General features: G+C 37.0%; 3 protein-coding genes across 5 annotated transcripts; 2 read left to right on the forward strand and 1 right to left on the reverse strand.

The window, feature by feature from the left end:
* LOC18592257 lies at nucleotides 211-4,955 on the forward strand. 3 transcript variants are annotated; one of them, XM_007018884.2, is made up of 3 exons: nucleotides 244-543; nucleotides 2,166-2,322; nucleotides 3,528-4,955. In XM_007018884.2, exon 3 carries the CDS (start codon nucleotides 3,541-3,543, stop codon nucleotides 4,474-4,476), a length of 936 nt encoding a protein of 311 aa, XP_007018946.1. In that variant the 5' UTR covers nucleotides 244-543; nucleotides 2,166-2,322; nucleotides 3,528-3,540; the 3' UTR covers nucleotides 4,477-4,955. The 3 variants fall into 3 exon arrangements, with proteins under 3 accessions (XP_007018948.1, XP_007018946.1, XP_007018947.1); XM_007018885.2 differs by having other exon boundaries at nucleotides 250-543; nucleotides 2,155-2,322; XM_007018886.2 differs by lacking the exon at nucleotides 2,166-2,322 and having other exon boundaries at nucleotides 211-543.
* On the reverse strand, nucleotides 5,091-6,253 carry LOC18592258. Its single transcript, XM_007018887.2, has 3 exons — nucleotides 5,770-6,253; nucleotides 5,488-5,649; nucleotides 5,091-5,395 (listed from the first exon to the last, which is right to left on the reverse strand). The coding sequence occupies exons 1-3, from the start codon at nucleotides 6,064-6,066 to the stop codon at nucleotides 5,336-5,338; spliced, it is 519 nt and encodes a 172-aa protein (XP_007018949.2). The 5' UTR covers nucleotides 6,067-6,253; the 3' UTR covers nucleotides 5,091-5,335.
* Nucleotides 11,717-16,497, forward strand: LOC18592259 (nitrate reductase [NADH]). Its single transcript, XM_018126128.1, has 4 exons — nucleotides 11,717-12,772; nucleotides 12,880-13,020; nucleotides 13,775-14,007; nucleotides 14,927-16,497. The coding sequence occupies exons 1-4, from the start codon at nucleotides 11,794-11,796 to the stop codon at nucleotides 16,256-16,258; spliced, it is 2,685 nt and encodes an 894-aa protein (XP_017981617.1). The 5' UTR covers nucleotides 11,717-11,793; the 3' UTR covers nucleotides 16,259-16,497.

The following is a 19,209-nucleotide window of genomic DNA, read 5'->3' on the forward strand; positions in this document are numbered from 1 at the left end:
TAATTGAACATTGAGCAATCACAATCAGACAGTAGATCGTCTAACCACTATTTTGTGAGACCGGGCTTCATTATGCACCCAATGTATAATTCAAATATAGAACAACAAAGGGAATTGAAAACTTTATTATTTGGATGGGGCTTTTGCTTGGGCCTGAATATCCGGTCCACGTAATTAGTATCTAAACTTGCGTAAAAATATCGACATGGTGGCGTGGCGTTATAGTTAAAAGCAGGCAAATTCAGAGAGAGAGAGAGAGAGAGAGAGAACAGTAGTGTGACTGAGAGAAAGAGAGAGGGGTAAAGACGTCAAGTAAAATCCACTCTCCACAGCGCCAGAATCTGCTGCAGCGGTAGCGGAAACCACTACTTCCCTACGCAATCGCTATCTCCCTTCCCTTCCCCCAATTTTTTAACCTCCCCTCTTCCCTCTCTCCCCCTCTCTCTCTTTTTTGTTTTTTAAATTTTCTCCCAATATTTTCTCTCCCTCTTTTTTTTTTCCCCTTGTATTCAAAAAATTTCGAATCGACGGTTACATATCCAGGTACGCAAGATTCCGATTTCCCTTTCGATCTCTACCGTCGATCTCTCCCACATTCATATCTTTTGACTGTCAATTCCGTTTTCTCAATTTGGATTTTATTGCTCTTGGAGATGTTGCACCTCGATCTTCCGTGTTCTGATCGCGCTTTAAATTTTCAATTTTTTTTAGCATAGGGGGCTTTAAACAATGGCTGCTTTTACTGCTGCTTTATTTTATAATTTAATCAGCTTTCACACTCTTTTTGCCCTTCAATTGCGTCTTTGATTAGAAAATTGGCTTTTATTTCTGTCTCTTTTTTTGCATTAATCCGACAATGTTAATGATTAATTGATGTTATAACTGTTTGCTTCTTAAGATTTTTCATTTTCATTTCCCCTTTTGAATATTCCTGCACGTTTCCTTGCTTTTGTTAATAATATTTTATTTATGTACATGATTCAAGTTTGTGATTGGAATTTTACAAACTAAACGCTGACACTCTATTCCATTAATTTTTGTTGACGTTTAGTTGATTAATTTAGTGGTTATTGGAGGAGAATCAAAAACAAAATTATTGCTTTCAACGATTTAAGAGTAGCACTTTAGTTTTTTCAGGACTGGTTAGGAACGAATTGACAAGAACTTGGTGTTGTAGTTCAAAGGATAGGTATACACTTGAAACGTTCATTTGCCGTGTGTAAAAAGTTTATTCTTCTATACTTTTCGCTATAAAGTGTAATCACTGTATAAGAGCTAAACCTTATTTATTGCAAATTATTCTGTGTTTTGCTTTTAGGCTCTACTTTTACCAAGTATGGTTTTTAAACGTGGATGGGGTATGGCGTGCATTTTCGATTGGGATATTCCGAGTATCATACCCTTTTTTTTTTCTTTACACTTAAATCAGTATTACGTCTGTATGGTCGATAGGTTGATGGAAATGGTGCTTGTTGCAAAATTCATTTTCATCTTTTCCCTTGTTTCCTCCTATCTTGATTGTAATGAAAGAGCAGTCATTTGTATGGGTCCTATGGGAATGCTGTGATTATTAGAAATGCATTTTTTAACTTCTTACTTAAGATGTGGTTTATCAGTAATTTTGGAATATTTCATTTCTCAAGAAAGCTGTTGTTTTTCATTACAAATGTTTTATGTAAAAAATGGTGGGCAATGTCAGTGTGCGAGTGCCTTACTCCCTCTGACCAATAATTTTGGGCTTTATATGTGTTTTAAAAGTTTGTAATTAAATTATTTTAAAAAGTTCTTTATAGTGTAGAGCTTGATTCAAAAGTTGACTTACTTTATACTATTTTGTTTGGAAAATTTTAAAAATAAAGGAACACTCAAAAGTTATGGGATGGAGGAAGAATTTTACAGACTGAATTAATTGGTCAGTCATTTTTTTACTTGTTAACTCTATTGAGCAGGCTTTTCACTATGCTCATAAAGAGTGTAGAATCATTTTGTGTTTATGTTAGTTCTTCTGCTTAAACTTGTCTTCAAAGTTATACAAGCTTTATCTTAATCCAAATTGGGCCTTGCATGTAGTAGATTTATGTCCCTGGAAAATGGAATTTAAAAAGAAAGTTGTTAAATATAATTTGATTATGATTTCCAGATAATTTGCAAAAGGTGCTATGCAGGTAAAATATGTACTTGTAACCAACAATTCTTTGGTGAATTTGATGGAACCTCACCAAGAGGTCAAGGCTTCAAACGGCTGGACCGTTTCTTGATCTGGTGGCTGCCATCCAATACATGCTATGGGGTGGGTTAGGATAGCCCAGGGTGTAGGGCAAGGTAAGAGTGCTAACCGTGTAATTGATAAAAGAATGGAAAGTGGTGATGGCTTTAAACCATTATTCCTCTTTCATATTTTGTTTGGCACCGTGTTACTCCTTTCCATGTAAACTAGGCCCCCCATTTTCTAGTTTCACTGGGCAAGGTTGTTTCCTGCTTTGAAATATTTTTCTTGATGAGACTTGCCCTGTATATAAATTCCTTTTGTCTTATTTTTTGTAACATTCAGTTGTCTCATACAAAACAAATAAAAAAAGGTAATTTGGTTACACAAATAAATCAGCCCTTGTATATTTCTTTGAAGTGTTTTTAGAGGCCTTGTTAGTGGAAGTATTAGTAATAATTTCAACCATCATGTGTCATTGACCAACAACGACAATTGGGTCTCTGATAATGTGACACTCTACTTTTGTCCTATATTTTTGATCATCTACTTAGTGAATTGGCCTTTGTGGATTTTCTTAGTATTGGAATTTGGGTGTATCTCATCTAAGAACTGGTTTTCAGAAATTAGGTTAGTGCTGAATATTGTCAAACTGGCCTAGAAGTCTTCTCTTGACAGATCCATCTGTTTATTATCAACTATGGTTCCAAATAATGCCTTTGTCTGAATGTTGTTAATTGGGCTCAGGATATACCTTCTTGCAGGTAGTGCGTTCCATATTCTGCTTTAACTAGAGATCAAACTGTTACTTGTAAAAGCCTACAATTTCCGTTTTTAGGCAACAAGAACATTACCTATGCTCAAACAGTACTTCAACTTTTTTAGTCCAGTCTAGTTAATGGTCAATAAATATTGGTTGATGTTTATTAGTTTTTAATTTTTAAGCATTAGTTTCCATTTTTTGTTGCCTTAGAAGTGACAATTCTTTAGCATGTTAGGCGTCTTTTTTTGAGAATATGCACCCATTCTAACAATAAACTCTCCTTCCCTAGAGACATAGTTACTTAGTTGTCCTAGGCTTTATCCCTTTTTTCCACCCAAAACAAAGAACATTTTAGTTGTTATTTTACATGTTTCAAAGTTTATGCTTGGTAATGCCTGTAAATTTTAGTAGGCTCTCCCATCAGAAAATATGGAATATGTGATCAAATTGTTCTTAATCTTGTGTAAAGTGCAAGGCATAGATTAATCTTGTTTATGTTTTTACAAAAATTTGTAGTGCTCAATGATCTGATCCTTCTCCCTCTCTCTGCTGCTTCAGGTTTAATTTGTGAATGGCCAAAGTTAGCAAGGTGCAAAAGTCTGGTTCTAGTCATAAAAAGGTGAGTCCTTTTTTATTGCCATCTTATCCAAAGAAGGCTGGCAAAGGATCCCGAAAGAAAAAATGCTCCAAAGCTTCAGAGAAGAAAGATTGGGAAGCTGCAAAATGTTCAGTTTGTCTGGAGTTCCCGCACAATGCTGTTCTCCTCCTTTGTTCCTCTTATGATAAGGGTTGCCGCCCATACATGTGTGCTACTAGCCGGCGCTTTTCCAATTGTCTTGAGCAATACAAAAAGGCCTACACTAAAGTAACTTCAGTTGACAATGGGTTGGTGGATAATGCAAGTCTTGATTCAGGTGGGGGGCAGCCCACTGAAAAGATGGAAGTACCGGAGCTTCTGTGCCCGCTATGTCGGGGACAAGTTAAGGGTTGGACAGTGGTAGAACCTGTACGAAAATATCTCAATCAGAAAAAAAGGGCTTGCATGCAAGACAAGTGCTTGTTTGTTGGAACTTACAAAGAACTCAGGAAACATGTTAGGGCAAAGCACCCATTGGCACGACCTCGAGCAGTGGACCCTGTTCTTGAAGAAAAATGGAAAAAGTTTGAAAATGAGAGAGAGCGGAATGATGTGATCAGTACAATCATGTCATCAACACCAGGGGCAGTGGTGTTGGGGGATTATGTTATTGAGCCAGGCTATCGCGGTATCTACAGAGATGAATATGATTCAGATGACTCTTTAGACGATGGTTTTCTTCATCTAGATTCATCTGCTCGCTTGCCTACTAGATTCATGGACTATGGTCTGATTGAGGATGATGACTTTGGGATGCACCAAGCTTTTCGTGCTGTTGCCCCAGTAGCTCGTACTCGGCCTGCTCGCTTGTTGGGGTCAGTGGGACTAAGGCGAATCCCTAGGGTTCGAGGACGTAATGGGAGTGGGTAACTTGCTACAAGGACTGGACTCTTTACTTATCTGTGATTCAGAATATCTAGATTTATTTGCAGCTGCCATCACATGGTGGAAATTATACCTTGATGTGATGTAACATTGATAGCAGGTAATGAACAGAATGTAGGAAAGTCAGTCATTGGTAATTAGGTGTTTAGTCGCTGAGGCGAACAAAGGTATTTTAGCTGTCAGTTCCCTCATAGGTATATGTCTCGAATTATGGTTTGGTCTTGCATAGCGGTTACTTTGACAGCAGCATAAAATGAAAACATTCTTTCTGTACTCTTTGTTTTAGAAGCAACTGGCAACATATCTTCATGTTGCACTCTAATGGTCCTTAATTCTCCGGGATATTTTTTCTTTAGTGTACAGCTTCAAGAAAAAGATTCAGAGGAGAATCAACAATTCTTTGGTTTAGAGTTCCATTTAAGTGAACTCTCGATCAATCTATGATTTTGAGATTTGCTTATTTATTTCTATCTCATGAATTTGACTTGTAAAACCTTCGTCATATCAAGTGAGGTCAATAGTTTGGGCTTTCCTTTTTTTTTTTTTCTTTTTAATCACTAGCATTGCATTCATATCTTTTCACTCGCATGAGAATTTAATTAAGAAATAATTTTTTATATCATCTAAGATAATAATTAGGGATTTGCAAAAAAAAATAAATAAATAGCAGTTGGTAAATATTACAGTTGAGTAACAAAGAGATCGCAAATAGTGGATTGAAATACGTGCGCGAGACCGTGTATGCCGGGAAAGTGGCCATCGGTTTAGGCATGCAAAATGGAACAAGCTGCAGCAAATTCCCCACCCTTCTCGTATGGGATCGCGATTGCTTTCCGTTACGATGTTACCCTTTCTTCCGATGCCAAACAAAAGATAATCCTTTGAACATCCGCTTCAGTTTTCTCTGTGGACAACAAGGTAAAAATATGATGAATGAAACGATTTAAGTCTTTTCGAAGAAAGAAATAAATATCATAATAATATATACAAATTTACCCAAAATTTCCTTCTCCCATGTTTCTTTTTCTTCCCACTAGTGTTGCGTGGTTTATCCTCCTCAGATGCCATCCGTTGATACTTGCATCGCCGTTTTGCCTTTCCGAAAATTCTCAGAAATGAAATCCCAAGTTTTCTTGGTGTGGTTGGGCATTTCCAATTCTGTTCATCATATCATTCATCATTGTGATAATGCTTTTTTCTGCTGTGCTTGCGTGGATATGATATGTATATACGGAAGAGAAAAGGTAAAAAGAAACGCCAGAAAAGAAATTCAATCACCTTTGATTTGTGCCTGCAACTCTTTTCACCCCATCGGAGTAGCTGATCGCCGTTGTCTGCTGCTCTCAGCTCTTGAGTGTAAGCTAGGAGCTGAGCCCGCCGATCATAACCTTGGCTTCTCTTGGGGTTCCTGGAATCTGGGTTTGGCTGAATTTTCTTGTTAGGATTGGATTCTGAAAGTGGTCGGATGATCGAAGGTGATTCTACGTACGTAGTTATGACAACTCCGTTCGTGTTGGGCATCTCTTTTGCACTCTTCTTCTTCTTTTGATCTGTATTTCCTTGTTGCTTGCTCATGGATTCGGTAGGTTGTCAAAAGAGAAAGTTGGCTGCAAATGTAACAGCAGTGTGCATTCCTCTCATGGACCCTCCCTCATGCCATGCCAAGAGAAGGGGAAAGAGTGCAAGGCAAATGATCTCTCAAGTCCTAATTAAGATATATAGGGAAATTGGGTTGTCATAATTAACTACCTCTTTTGTTGTTAACTTAAAAGATGAAATTCGTAAATACGTAACACAGAGAATCTCATCATAATGAATACGATGCAAGGTGATTTCACCAAATATAGAATGCAATGTGGATTTGGTCACTAACTGCTTATTTGTTTTTATTCTCGTCAATTTTTTTCCTAAAGTATTAATAATTCCTGGGCTTTTTTTTTTCGGACCATTCCAAAACCGAACTTCCTCTGTTTGAGATGAAACATATAATCTCAATCGGCTTGACCCATGAAATAGAAGAGCAATGGAATGTGTGTTGGGCATTAAGTTTGTTGTGATTTTAAGGCCAATGAAGGGCTTAGATGGAAGCCAACTTTGGGCTTGGATTTGATGTCGTTGAGTAGTCTGGCTTGAACCGAATTTGCTGAGGAAGCCCAATAAAGAAAGGAGGGAAGATATTGTTTTGCCTTCTTAGCATTTTGGAGTATTGTTGCTGATATCATGATATGAACTGGCCGACTGTGTGGTTAACAGGTTAGTCACCTAGAGGCAAAAAATTACTAAAACCCAAATCAACAAATAGCAGGATACCCCTGCTTCAAACTCCAAAGAACTCTACTTGCTTTAGGAAGATAATAATATTTAATATAGAGAGAAAATCAGTAAGATTTCAATATTGAAATTTCATATAGTCTGAATCAATCCAAGAAATTAAAAGAAAAAAAAAAAAACCCAACATACAAAAGCAGAATCATTGTTTAGTTGTCAAGTCACAAGCAAAAATTCAAGGCCTATCAAAGTGCAGTCAAGTGGTTGGTATGATGAATGCATTCATATTATTCATAGTTGATTTGTCACACTTAAATGTCATTTTATAACTTTGCCTTATTTTATCTGCAATGCAATCCCGTGTGTCAAGTTGCAAAATTAGCCAAACCATAAAAATCCTCTAGGCATTATATTATTTCCCATTGGCTTCAAGATTAATTAGGTTAACTATATATATACATATAACCCAAGCTTCAAATTTTTTTCTTAATGTTTGGACCCAAAAGTAATGCAGCAAAGTGATAACTCTATTATATAGAGTTATCTTGCCATATTTTGAGTGATATATTGGCTAAGTTTTTGAGTTTAGACAAAGTTGTAAGTAGTTTTCTTTTTTTTTTTAATTAGTTAACTTATGATTAAACTAGTTACTCCAAATTATTTTAGTTCTTTTGTATGGTAAAAATGCCTATTTTAGTTATGGCTGATTTAGTTCCTATGTTTTCAAGGTCCTCAAAAGATAAGGCATCAAGTGGTAATGAATGGCACAAGTTGGCCAGGTGCAAATTTCATTGAACATGCAGTGATATTTCAGACATAATTCAAGCTACAGAAGTCCAATCAACGTGATTCTTAGACCATTGAAAAGCTAAGAGGAATGATTATAACTTTTATATTTATCACTTCGCCTAGTTCTGATCCGAGCATGGTCAAAATTGCATTAGAAATGGCTTGACTGTAGTAGCTCTACACTAGGCAGCTTGAAAAAAAGAAAGCATGGAAACAACGAGCATAGCGTTAATCTAAATTATAGTGGATATTGTGTCTTTTATAAAAAGTGGATATAGTGGATAAAAAAAAAACTTGGATATTGTGTTGGTTTATTGCTTATTTTCTATGAAAATATTGATGTTTACTCAAATTTGAGTTTATTGCCCATTTATTTGCTTGATCACCATTTAAATGTATCTAAGTATTTAGATGACACTTGAGAGAGTTAATCTAAATTAACTCTTTTCTAAGTATTTTCTAAGTATTTCTTTGTTGGATTTATGAATCAACTGTCTATAATTGCTTTGCTTTTGATCATGTTTTCTTTGACAGTACCTGTTCCCTAGTTCTACTTGTCTTGTGATATTGATCTTGAAAAAGAGAAGAAAACAATCTTCTCAGGATCTTGAATCGAACAGTGTGCTGATGCTTGCTTTGCTGTTGGTTTCTTATGATTCTATGGGATGGAATGTCTTATTGCTTAATTAACTTAAAATATATATAGAGGGCAATGACTTAGCTTAATTATGGTCATTAGGAAAAGAAAAATAATACATAGTCAATCATATGGTAACCCGGTCTTTGAAATCGACAATGTCTACTATGCATCATCAACTTTTTCCCTACCGAGCCAATCAGCTTTGAACACATGCTTAAGCATAATGAACAATTGAACGACATTCCTGCTTCTTTTATAAAATTTGAAAAAGAAGTATGGAGGCAGCCATGTAGGCAGGGCTGGTGAATATGAGGTGCTACTTGACCAAAAATCTCATGCTACAGGACCAAATAAAAGGTATGGCTTTTTTTTTCTGTACAGCAAGAAAACTGTCCTAAACCAATAGCAAAGCCATACGAAAAAGACCGAACATATTCTCTTCCAAATCTTATCCCCCGCCCCCCCCCCCATATTATCTTTGATGGAGTATTTTTTTATCTTTTACTTACCCTTTTCCAGGACAATCCCATCATACAAATGGTGAGGAGGAGCCGAGTTGTTTCCCCCAACCATGTTTATATTTAGAAAAAAAAACCTTAAAAGAACTAAAAAAAAAAAAACATTAAAAGGAATTGAGAAAGTTGCCCCTCAATCTATGGACCCTATTCAAGTTTGACACAACTTTTTTGTCTGCTGGCAGTCTACAGATGAGAGCCAGCAGAAACCAAGGTGGCTCAACGCTTCACCAAGGGCCAATATCTCATTTCCCCCTCAATTCCCTATTAGCCGCCCCCAGTCTTGACTCTGTTCTTTGGTGACCCTTTCCATTTTTGTTACCTTTACCCGTACTCTCTCTTTCCTCCTGCCATCAAAACCCGCCCCACGTTTTTGTTCATTGGCCGTTGGCCTCTCCCATGCGCCACTTCCCATTGCCCACAAAGGCAATCAAATTGCCCCTTTGCTCATTTGCTACACCTTTGGCCCCAACCCGGCTTGACCCTCGCCTGCTCCCTGTCCTTCTCCCCACCTTCCTTTTAACCCCTTTTATTTCTTTTTTACCTCTTAGTTGTCTAAACAATCTATTCTTTAATTAATTAGGAGGACTCTCTTTATTATTGTCTTTGCTTAGCCTCTTAATTATTGTCTCGCCTCATTCAAATCCAAAGAATCTTCACATTTTTAATCTAGTCTAGTCTAATCTCCTTCCATTAATCAAGCTCATTAAACTTTTAATTAAGCCTGCCCTAACCTTGTCGCCACATGTATTACTTGAATAATAATCTTACTACTTAGTTTAATACCCTTGTTGTCACGGACCGACAACAAAATTTCCACAAATGGGTATTACTATTACTTTTTGTTTATCGTCTTATTCCATGTTCATAATGTAAATTTTACCAAATATCTATTAATTTATAATTATAAAGTAAAAATTTACATTAGTTATATTTTCTAATTCGATTTATAAACTAAGGTTGGATATTAATATCCAAGGTGCTAATTAAATAGGCAAAAGCGTTTGATCCGAAAGCAACTTATTTGCAACTTCCTAAGTCTTAGCATTATAAATCCATGCTCCTACCTTACCAATTGGACCATATCCCATTTTTGACTTTGCAATGCTAGCTATAACATAATACTAATAAAAAAGAAGTATAAATATATAAATCTTGCTTGTTTTTTGGTGTCTTTCATCATGCAAGGAAAATGATTAAATTTCCATGCGGCCAAATTTTGTAGCCTTTTTTTCCCTCAACATGACTAGTCAATAGGACATGCCAGGCTATTTCGTGAACAAAGTGAAGCGACAAAGGCAGGTTCAGAAAGGCAACCACATTATTATCTTTTATGAAAATAGATATTTGATGATAATGATATTTCTTAGCTCTGATTTTTTTTAATTATTTTTTGTGGTAGAAAATAATGAGAAAAAAAAAATATGACAAATATATTTAGACCCATACGAAAATTCTTATCTCTTTCGTCAAAAGTGATGAAAATTGACAAATAATTCTATTTCCAACCTTAAATTTTTGGTTTAAATGATTTTAGTCTGTCAAACTTTACTTCTTTTTCATTTTTCTCCTTTGGTATGGAAAAAATGTCAAGATTTATTCAACATATCAAGTATAGGGAAACAAAAGAAAATCCTGCATGAACAATATTTAGGCAAAAGGGTTGTAGATATGACCCTCAAATAATAAAGTTTTTATTTTCTAATTCCTTTTGTGTAAGCTTAAATAAGTAAAAGGTAAGAATCGTTTTTGTCCTACTGAATTTAAAATCAGTGGCTAAATTACTTCAAGGTTATTGCTTGTAAGAAAGGATTTCTGATGCAACAATGATCCTTGACCGTACAGCTAGTCGTCTTATTAATTTTAGGGAAATATATAAATACGAAGGCTCGTATACCTATACTCAAGTCACATTCTTTGATCAATCAAACCACTTGCAAACATATCATTTTGTCTGGTAAATTTAATTATAAGATCAACGACGATTTCTTGTCAACGTTGAATGATTGAATTATCAACCTTACATACTAGGATATTAGTTAATTAATTTGAGAGATTAGGGAATTCAAATTTTTTTTTTAGCAAAAAAATCATGCGTTAATTATTGAATTGAGACTTTTTTAATTATTTTTTTAAAGCTATGGGCTAGTTAAATGTTATCATAGTAAGAATAAACTTAAACGTAATCCAATAAAGATAAAGAGGTAAAAGCATATTGGCTTTTTAAATGTTATTTTGTAGTCATTTGCTTTTTATCCAAATGAGTAAAAAAATGATTTCTCAGTCTGACGAATCGGATACATTGCATCCATAAGAGGAAATTGGCTTTAAAATTGTTTGGGAGTACAGGAATTCAAAGTCACACTGTTGATAATGGTACTCTTTTTTTCCCCAGATACCAACACTTTTGTCTTCCAGGAAAGTTACCATCCAGCCAGTGTTTAACTAATCACTGGATTAGCTTTATGAAAGCCACATGAATACTAAGCCGATAAAACAAATCCCTTTGGCAGGAACTTTACTCATCATCAGAATACATTTAAATAGATGAATACCCAGCACCAAAAGTGGATGGATCCTTCGTTTGTAAGAAGGATGAGTAGTGAAAATATATAAAAAAAAAAAAGGTGGACGGTATAACCTTAAATGGTGTATATTTATTTAGCCTGATGCGATCTGCAAAATAATCGTGTGGCTATAGGGGAACCCTACTTGCCTTCTTGACCCACCACCGCAGCCACTTGAGCCGACGCGACGCCAACCATCGAGCCAAAACAAAATTTCTCTCTCATGAAAAAAGGGAGATTAAACAAACAATCTGTAAAGAGAAAAACAGCTTTGATGTCGCTAGATTTATAATGCAATCGTGCAATCGTTTAGGGTCCCATTTTCTCTTGACACGGTTCTACCCCACGAGCCTATATAAAGCCTTCACCCAAGCTTCGTTCATTTTCTCAGAGGAACTCAAATCCCAAAAAAAAAGGGTATAGAGTGAAAAAGAAGTAGAAAAGAAAAGGAAAAAAAGAGTGAGAGAAAAGAAAAGAGGTTTTTGCTTTCTTTCCTCCTTCTCTTTTCAAGTAACGCTCCATTATGGCGGCTTCGGTCGACAATCGACAATTCAGGCGCCTTGAACCGGCTTTGAACGGTGTTTTTAAGCCCTTGAAGCCCGGTCCAACCCCAACCCACCGCCCTGTGAAACATGTTTTCGTGGACCAAGATTATGACTCTTCCAGCGAAGATGAAGAGAATGAGGCAAACCATTACAAAGACATGATCATCAAATCCAACAGGGAGCTTGAACAGTCCATCTTGGATCCTAGAGACGAAGCAACCGCTGATAACTGGATCGAGCGTAACCCTTCCATGGTCCGTCTCACAGGGAAACACCCTTTCAACTCTGAAGCCCCCTTGAACCGTCTCATGCACCACGGCTTTATCACCCCTGTTCCTCTTCACTACGTCCGTAACCATGGTCCAGTCCCTAAAGCTTCATGGGACGACTGGACTGTCGAAGTGACCGGTTTGGTTAAAAGGCCGATGAAGTTAACCATGGACCAGCTTGTCAACGAGTTTCAAAGCCGTGAGTTCCCGGTTACCCTCGTTTGCGCTGGAAACAGACGTAAAGAACAAAACATGATTAAACAAACGATTGGCTTCAACTGGGGCGCTGCCGGAGTTTCCACTTCGGTGTGGAGAGGTGTACCATTGTGTGACGTGCTCAAGCGATGTGGGATCTTTAGTAAGAGACATGGGGCCCTCAATGTGTGTTTTGAAGGGGCTGAGGATTTGCCAGGTGGCGGTGGTTCCAAGTATGGAACTAGCATAAAGAAGGAGTTTGCTATGGACCCGTCTCGGGATATTATCTTAGCTTACATGCAAAACGGTGAGTGTTTAGCTCCTGATCATGGCTTCCCTGTTCGGATGATCATTCCAGGGTTTATTGGTGGGAGAATGGTGAAATGGTTGAAGAGAATTATCGTTACCACCCCAGAATCTGAGAATTATTATCACTATAAAGATAATAGAGTGCTTCCTTCTCATGTTGACGCAGAGCTAGCCAACGCTGAAGGTACATAGAAAAAAAGGAAGAAGTTTTACATTTTCTATTAATAGAGCAGTAAAATTACCTTGCATGGGAAAATGCTGATAATGAAACATGTGATGTAATGTTCGCAGCTTGGTGGTATAAGCCAGAATACATCATCAATGAGTTGAACATCAACTCGGTGATAACGACACCTTGTCAGGAAGAGATCTTGCCAATCAACTCATGGACGACTCAGAGGCCATACAATATGAGGGGCTATGCATATTCCGGTGAGTTAACAGAGATTTGTTTTTCAAATTTTCTCGCTTTTTTTAGGCTTTGTTTTCAAAGGGAATCTTTTGGTCTTTGTCTCCAATTGGAATCATCCGTACAAAAGACCTCGACATGGTTTGCGTTAGCTTAGGTCCATGCACCACTACAAAACTGGACAAGACTTAAGGTTGTCCTCTAATAGATGCCCCTTGCCTATTTTTTTAATTCATCCGATCGATGGGGAACCTTTTGTCGTAAGTACTGTAGATTTTGGTGCACATGAAAAACCTTGATCATCATTTTTTTTTCCATAAAATGCTACTTTTGTTTGTTGGCTTGACTTACATCAAATCCTTTGGAATTTTTTTTAATTTGGCTTTTGGCCGTCATATTGATAGGAACATGGGACAGATACAATGTGTTTTCTTTTTTTTGGGCTTATCATTTGGTGAGAATAGCTGCTGGTTTCAGTGCCAAATCTCAAGAACCCCGTAAAACTTTGAAGAGCCAATCTTTCTAAAGAGAAATGATTTCTTTGCAAATGGCAATTTCTGTTCTGACATTACCGACAAAGACTAAAATTTATTTTAAGTTTAATGGAAGAGAAATCAAAGACGTCAGGGAAAATGTAAAATGGCAAAGTCGTTTGGTTGAAAACTTGTGTGCTGGAGAGTGCAAGTTGTGTTTTCCCGTTGTGGGAAGAGTCGTGGAAATGAAAGTAATCTCCTACATTAACGTGCTTTGTTTTTCCTGGGGTGAAATTGACAACAGGTGGAGGGAAGAAGGTGACACGTGTTGAAGTGACAATGGACGGTGGTGAAACGTGGCAAGTGTGCACGCTGGACCACCCTGAGAAACCCAACAAGTATGGCAAATTCTGGTGCTGGTGCTTCTGGTCGCTGGAGGTGGAGGTGCTCGATCTGCTTGGAGCCAAGGAGATAGCGGTTCGAGCCTGGGATGAGACCCTCAACACCCAGCCCGAGAAGCTCATTTGGAATGTCATGGTAAGAACTTTTTTATGGCTTTTTTTATATATGTTTTTTTTTAAGGATAAATACCGAGTATATTCTGTAGTAGTAGTAGTAGGGAAGTAGCTATCACATCAATCTTGATCATCCAGTGCAGTTCTGACACGTGTCAACAAAGGGTCGAAAGTGGCTTGTAGGACACTTGCGGCCCATTGGGGATAGCCAGCTAATGTTAGGTTAGTTGGCTGGAGCCATAAGTCCCTACTAGCCCCTGCATGGAGGAGGCTATGGCGTGTGGTGGGATTGTGTGCCTTCATATCCACCCCATGGGGTTACTTCTAAGGCCAAAAAAAAGACGAAAAACAATTTAAAGTTTAACTAAAAATCAAAAACAAACAAAGAGCCAGATACTCTTTTATAGTGTCTGATTCTAATTTTGCATAAAAAATATTTAATTTTTTACAAAATTAAGAGCTTATTTGATTTAATTTTTTAAATTTAAGAGTTATTATAAAATTTTATAAAAATAATAACTTTTAAAATTAAATTAAAATTATTTGATAAAATTTTTATAAATTTTTTAGAAATTATAATTTTATTAAATTATTATAAAAAATATTTTTTTTGAGAAGGTAATATTATAATTATTTTTAACAGATTGAGATATTTTTAAAATAAAAATAAAAATTTTCTTATATTTTTAAAAGAAGAGAAAAAAAAATTCTTTATAGGAGTTTTTCTTAAATTTTTTTTTAAAAATTTTATTTTTTAAAAAAAATTAATTTTTTTAAAAACTTCTCAAAATTTAAATTTAGTCTTATTTTTACTTTTAAGAAGTAAATAAGATGAAAAAAAATCATGCTAAACAAGTACTAAGAATGCATAGTTATTTTTTAAGGGAAAAATAAATGGATGAGCTCTAATGGATTTAATGAATGGTTTCATAATGTAACAGGGAATGATGAACAACTGCTGGTTCCGTGTAAAAACAAACATATGCAAGCCACACAAAGGAGAAATCGGCATTGTTTTCGAGCACCCAACGTTGCCAGGCAACCAATCCGGCGGATGGATGGCAAAGGAACGACACCTCGAAAAATCGGCCGATGCAAACCCAAGTCTGAAGAAGAGTGTCTCATCTCCTTTCATGAACACTGCCTCCAAAACGTTTTCGATGTCCGAGGTCAATAAACACAACTCCGCTGATTCTGCTTGGATCGTCGTCCACGGTCACGTTTACGATTGCACTCGGTTCCTCAAGGATCACCCTGGTGGCACCGACAGTATTCTGATCAACGCTGGAACCGATTGCACCGAAGAATTTGACGCAATTCACTCCGACAAAGCCAAGAAAATGCTAGAAGATTATCGGATCGGTGAGATGATCACGACGGGTTATGCTTCGGACTCGTCTACGTCATCGCCTAATAACTCCGTGCATGGGGCATCGAACTTGAGCTTTTTAGCTCCTATTAAAGAAGTTGCGCCAACAAGACCTGTAGCGCTGGTTCCACGTGAGAAAATCCCATGCAAACTCGTCGAAAAAACATCAATCTCTCACGATGTTCGTTTGTTCAGATTTGCACTGCCATCGGAAGATCAAGTTCTAGGATTACCCGTTGGGAAGCACATATTTCTGTGTGCTACTATCGATGATAAGCTTTGCATGAGAGCCTACACCCCAACTAGCACCATTGATGAAGTGGGCCACTTTGATCTAGTGGTCAAGGTTTATTTCAAAGGGGTGCACCCGAAATTCCCTAACGGAGGGCTCATGTCACAACATTTGGACTCTCTGCCACTAGGGTCATTTCTAGACGTGAAGGGTCCTTTGGGTCACATTGAATATACGTGCCGTGGCAATTTCATGGTTCATGGCAAACCCAAGTTTGCCAAGAAGCTGGCAATGTTGGCTGGTGGGACAGGTATCACGCCAATTTATCAAGTCATTCAAGCTATCTTGAAGGACCCCGAGGACGAGACAGAGATGTATGTGGTGTACGCGAACCGAACAGAGGACGATATTTTGCTGAAAGAGGAGCTGGATGGTTGGGCTAAGAAGCATGATAGGTTGAAGGTGTGGTACGTGGTGCAAGAATCTATCAGGGAAGGATGGCAATATAGCTTGGGATTCATCACGGAGAGTATTCTGAGGGAGCACATCCCGGAGGGGTCCAACGACACTCTTGCCTTGGCTTGTGGGCCGCCGCCAATGATTCAGTTTGCCGTGCAACCTAATTTGGAGAAGATGAACTATGACGTCAAGGATTCTTTGTTGGTTTTTTAAAATTATGATAAGTCTTGTGGGATGGATGGGATCATGCAGTTTGTGTATATATGAATATTATAATCCCTTTGCTTTATTTATTTTCTTTTTCTTTTTTGTTTTTGTTTTAAATTTGTTTAATCCACTGTTCCTTGTATTAGTCTTATTTTTCCCCCTTGAAAAGTAGAAAGGCAGTTGCTGGAAAAGATTGACTTTTCTCTTTAGTCTTTTCAATGAGCAGCAACAGCTCAGTTAGAGTAGTACTTCTCTTGTAGAGAATGATGTATATATATAAATCAAGGGTGCTGTTCAATTCAAAAGAAGAAAAATCTTCTTGTGTCAAGTTCTATATATATATCGTTTTCATCATAAAAAATAATTCCAAAGTCTTGGCTGAAATATCTAAATTTTATACAACTAACTTCAGAGATTATTTAATTGGTGAGAGGTTTTGTTTGTCATCATCGTGGTCTGAGTATGATTTTTTTGAATTTCTCTTTCAACTCAAATTAACGTTAGTTTTGGGTTAGGGATTCAAAGTATACATAGTGAGCAGTATGAGTACATCCCACTCGCTGACCAATGAATTTATTTGAAGTTGATGGCACTCTGGCAAACAGGGACAACTAACATGGATTGAGCAGTGAGGAAACAGTGAAGGATGATAGCTTAGAGGAAAACAAACGCAGTTTCAAATTTTCTTTAATCGATTTGTTTGTGTAATTCAAATATATTCATCGATTCCCATTTCACTAACTACTTGATTATATCTAAGAAAAAGTCGCTTCACAAAAGTTTAACAATGATGAGTCTAATGTAAATTGGGCTTTCTATACATGATAAGTTGTTCTCTAGCAAATGATACTAAAATTTTCTTTGCCGTATTCAGAACCAACCAGTAAATATGCAGACAGCAAGTTTACGTGCAGTTCTGCAGGAGTACTGAAAAATGGAAAAAAGAAACATCTATGTGACATATCGGAGTACAAAGCTTAGTCTCCTTATTTGACTGATTTAGGCTGCTACCAATCACCATACAACCGGATTAATTATCCTATACAGAGATCACGACAAAGCCAAGGTGACATAGTCATTAAACACGAAAACCTACCAAACCTTATACCTAGTTAAGTTACGGGTTTTGACAGTGATGCTTCGTGTGTTTATTGGCTTGGACACCATTTTTTTTCTTGCAAAGAAAAGGGGGTTTGGAGACTTGATTCTGTAATCCCACTTGAAGAAAATGCTACCGACCTTAAATTCCTGCATTGACCAAAACAGCAAGTTGAAGTTCAGTGCACTTATTAAGACTAGAGATAGCGTTGCAATTGGTTATTTACACACCATAAGTATGTACAGAAATTCTATATAAAAAAGTCTTCGAATTTTCATCCACGTGAATTATTTGCAATCGAAACAGTAGAGAGAAAAGACTAGAAATTTCCTTCACCACAAGAAGCTAGCCGAAAGTCAGGATTTTGTTTTTCTCCCCACAAATTCCTGTAGAATATCTTACTCTGCAAAACTAATACTTAAGCAACCAAGAGGTACCTTTCACTTAGTACTCTGGATATATTCCGTATGCCTTCTCTGATATTTATAAATCTCCACACAAATTTTATGTGGTCTTTGCTTTAATTTGTATTCGTCTATAAAATGAGCAAAAACACGTAACAAACTGACCAAAGGCAGCAAGTTGCATAAATCCAGAAATTTCATACTGCAAAATAAACCTCTCCAAAAATATAAAAATTTCACGAACGGTATAGAGTACGGAGACAGAATGTGACATGTGTGTGCCCCGATAAACCCGACCCACTGTCATCGCTAGACACCAAAAAAACACCGCGAGCCAGAATGGGGGAATGAAGCGTGAATTAGAGCAGCGTGGGTCCAAGAGCAGTGCCTTTTTTGGCCACCGCCGCGTCCGATAGCTGCGTTGGCTACTCCTCTCGCCGTGAGCCAAATTGACTAACCCATTGCTTTGGCATTGCAACCTTTGTGGTTCCTTGGAATGTTGAAGGGTCACCTTCTGCTTAGTTTCCGCGCTCGCCTTACATTGGCCCCCCCTTCCCTGATCTTTTGTCTTTATTCAATTCACGCTTGAAAACTTGAGATCTTTCCCCCAGCTGCTCTTCTATTTAATTCATTAAAAATATTTCAAATCTGACTTTATTTAAGTAGGTGGGAATCAAACCAGCAAATCATTTCATGCTGTTACTCACCTCAGTTTGAGTGCTGCGGTCAAATACATTAATATAAATTTGTACTACTCCATAGATTGTTTTTGTGTTTTTCTAACTTTTTTTTATGGTAACAACATCTCATTTTACATTATATTTTACTGCTGGCTCTCTAGGAGCTCCCCTGAATCTCCTATTTTTTTAATGTGGCATGTTGTTTTTGAAGAATCTTTTCAGCTACAACTTGCCTGCCCTGGTGGGAATCTCCTTATTACCAGTCACTACACATCTTGTTACAAGCAGTTAAACCAAGTTGGCGAAATTAATCTCAAATCCAAATGATTCTTTGGTTAAGTTGAGGACCACATATGCATGCTGAATCAACCAGATTTTGATTAATCGTTAAGAAATTCAATCCAGTGTTGAATATAAAGAAGAAACATTTATGAAGAGGTAGAAATGGCCAATGAAGAAATTTCCAACTGATCTGTAAGTCAGCAATTCACTAGGAGTGTTCGACCTCAAAACAAAAATATTTGTCACCCAACAAAAATCCTACTATGTGAAAACCACCTTGGTTTTTCAGTTCTTTAATTGTACATTGCTGCAATGTGTGAATGGCCCTCAATTAAAAAATTGGTAGATGGACAAATTTTAGTAGAACACTTGCACTTTATTCCTAAAAGTTCCTTTGACTACTATAGAAAGAATGCACTTTAATGAACTAGCTAGCAATGATGATGGCATATATATATATATATATATATATATATATATATATATATATAT

Source organism: Theobroma cacao, chromosome 8 (assembly GCF_000208745.1).
Source record: "Theobroma cacao cultivar B97-61/B2 chromosome 8, Criollo_cocoa_genome_V2, whole genome shotgun sequence".
Lineage (NCBI taxonomy): Eukaryota > Viridiplantae > Streptophyta > Magnoliopsida > Malvales > Malvaceae > Theobroma > Theobroma cacao.

Coding starts and splice junctions, on each gene's coding strand:
- LOC18592257 (XM_007018886.2), top strand. CDS start 3,541: ATGGCCAAAGTTAGCAAGGTGCAAAAGTCTGGTTCTAGTCATAAAAAG.
- LOC18592259 (XM_018126128.1), top strand. CDS start 11,794: ATGGCGGCTTCGGTCGACAATCGACAATTCAGGCGCCTTGAACCGGCT. Junction 12,773..12,879: donor AGAGCTAGCCAACGCTGAAG/GTACATAGAAAA, acceptor TAATGTTCGCAG/CTTGGTGGTATAAGCCAGAA. Junction 14,008..14,926: donor AGCTCATTTGGAATGTCATG/GTAAGAACTTTT, acceptor ATAATGTAACAG/GGAATGATGAACAACTGCTG.
- LOC18592258 (XM_007018887.2), bottom strand. CDS start 6,066: ATGAGCAAGCAACAAGGAAATACAGATCAAAAGAAGAAGAAGAGTGCA. Junction 5,650..5,769: donor GTTGCAGGCACAAATCAAAG/GTGATTGAATTT, acceptor TATGATGAACAG/AATTGGAAATGCCCAACCAC. Junction 5,396..5,487: donor ATGGGAGAAGGAAATTTTGG/GTAAATTTGTAT, acceptor TGTTGTCCACAG/AGAAAACTGAAGCGGATGTT.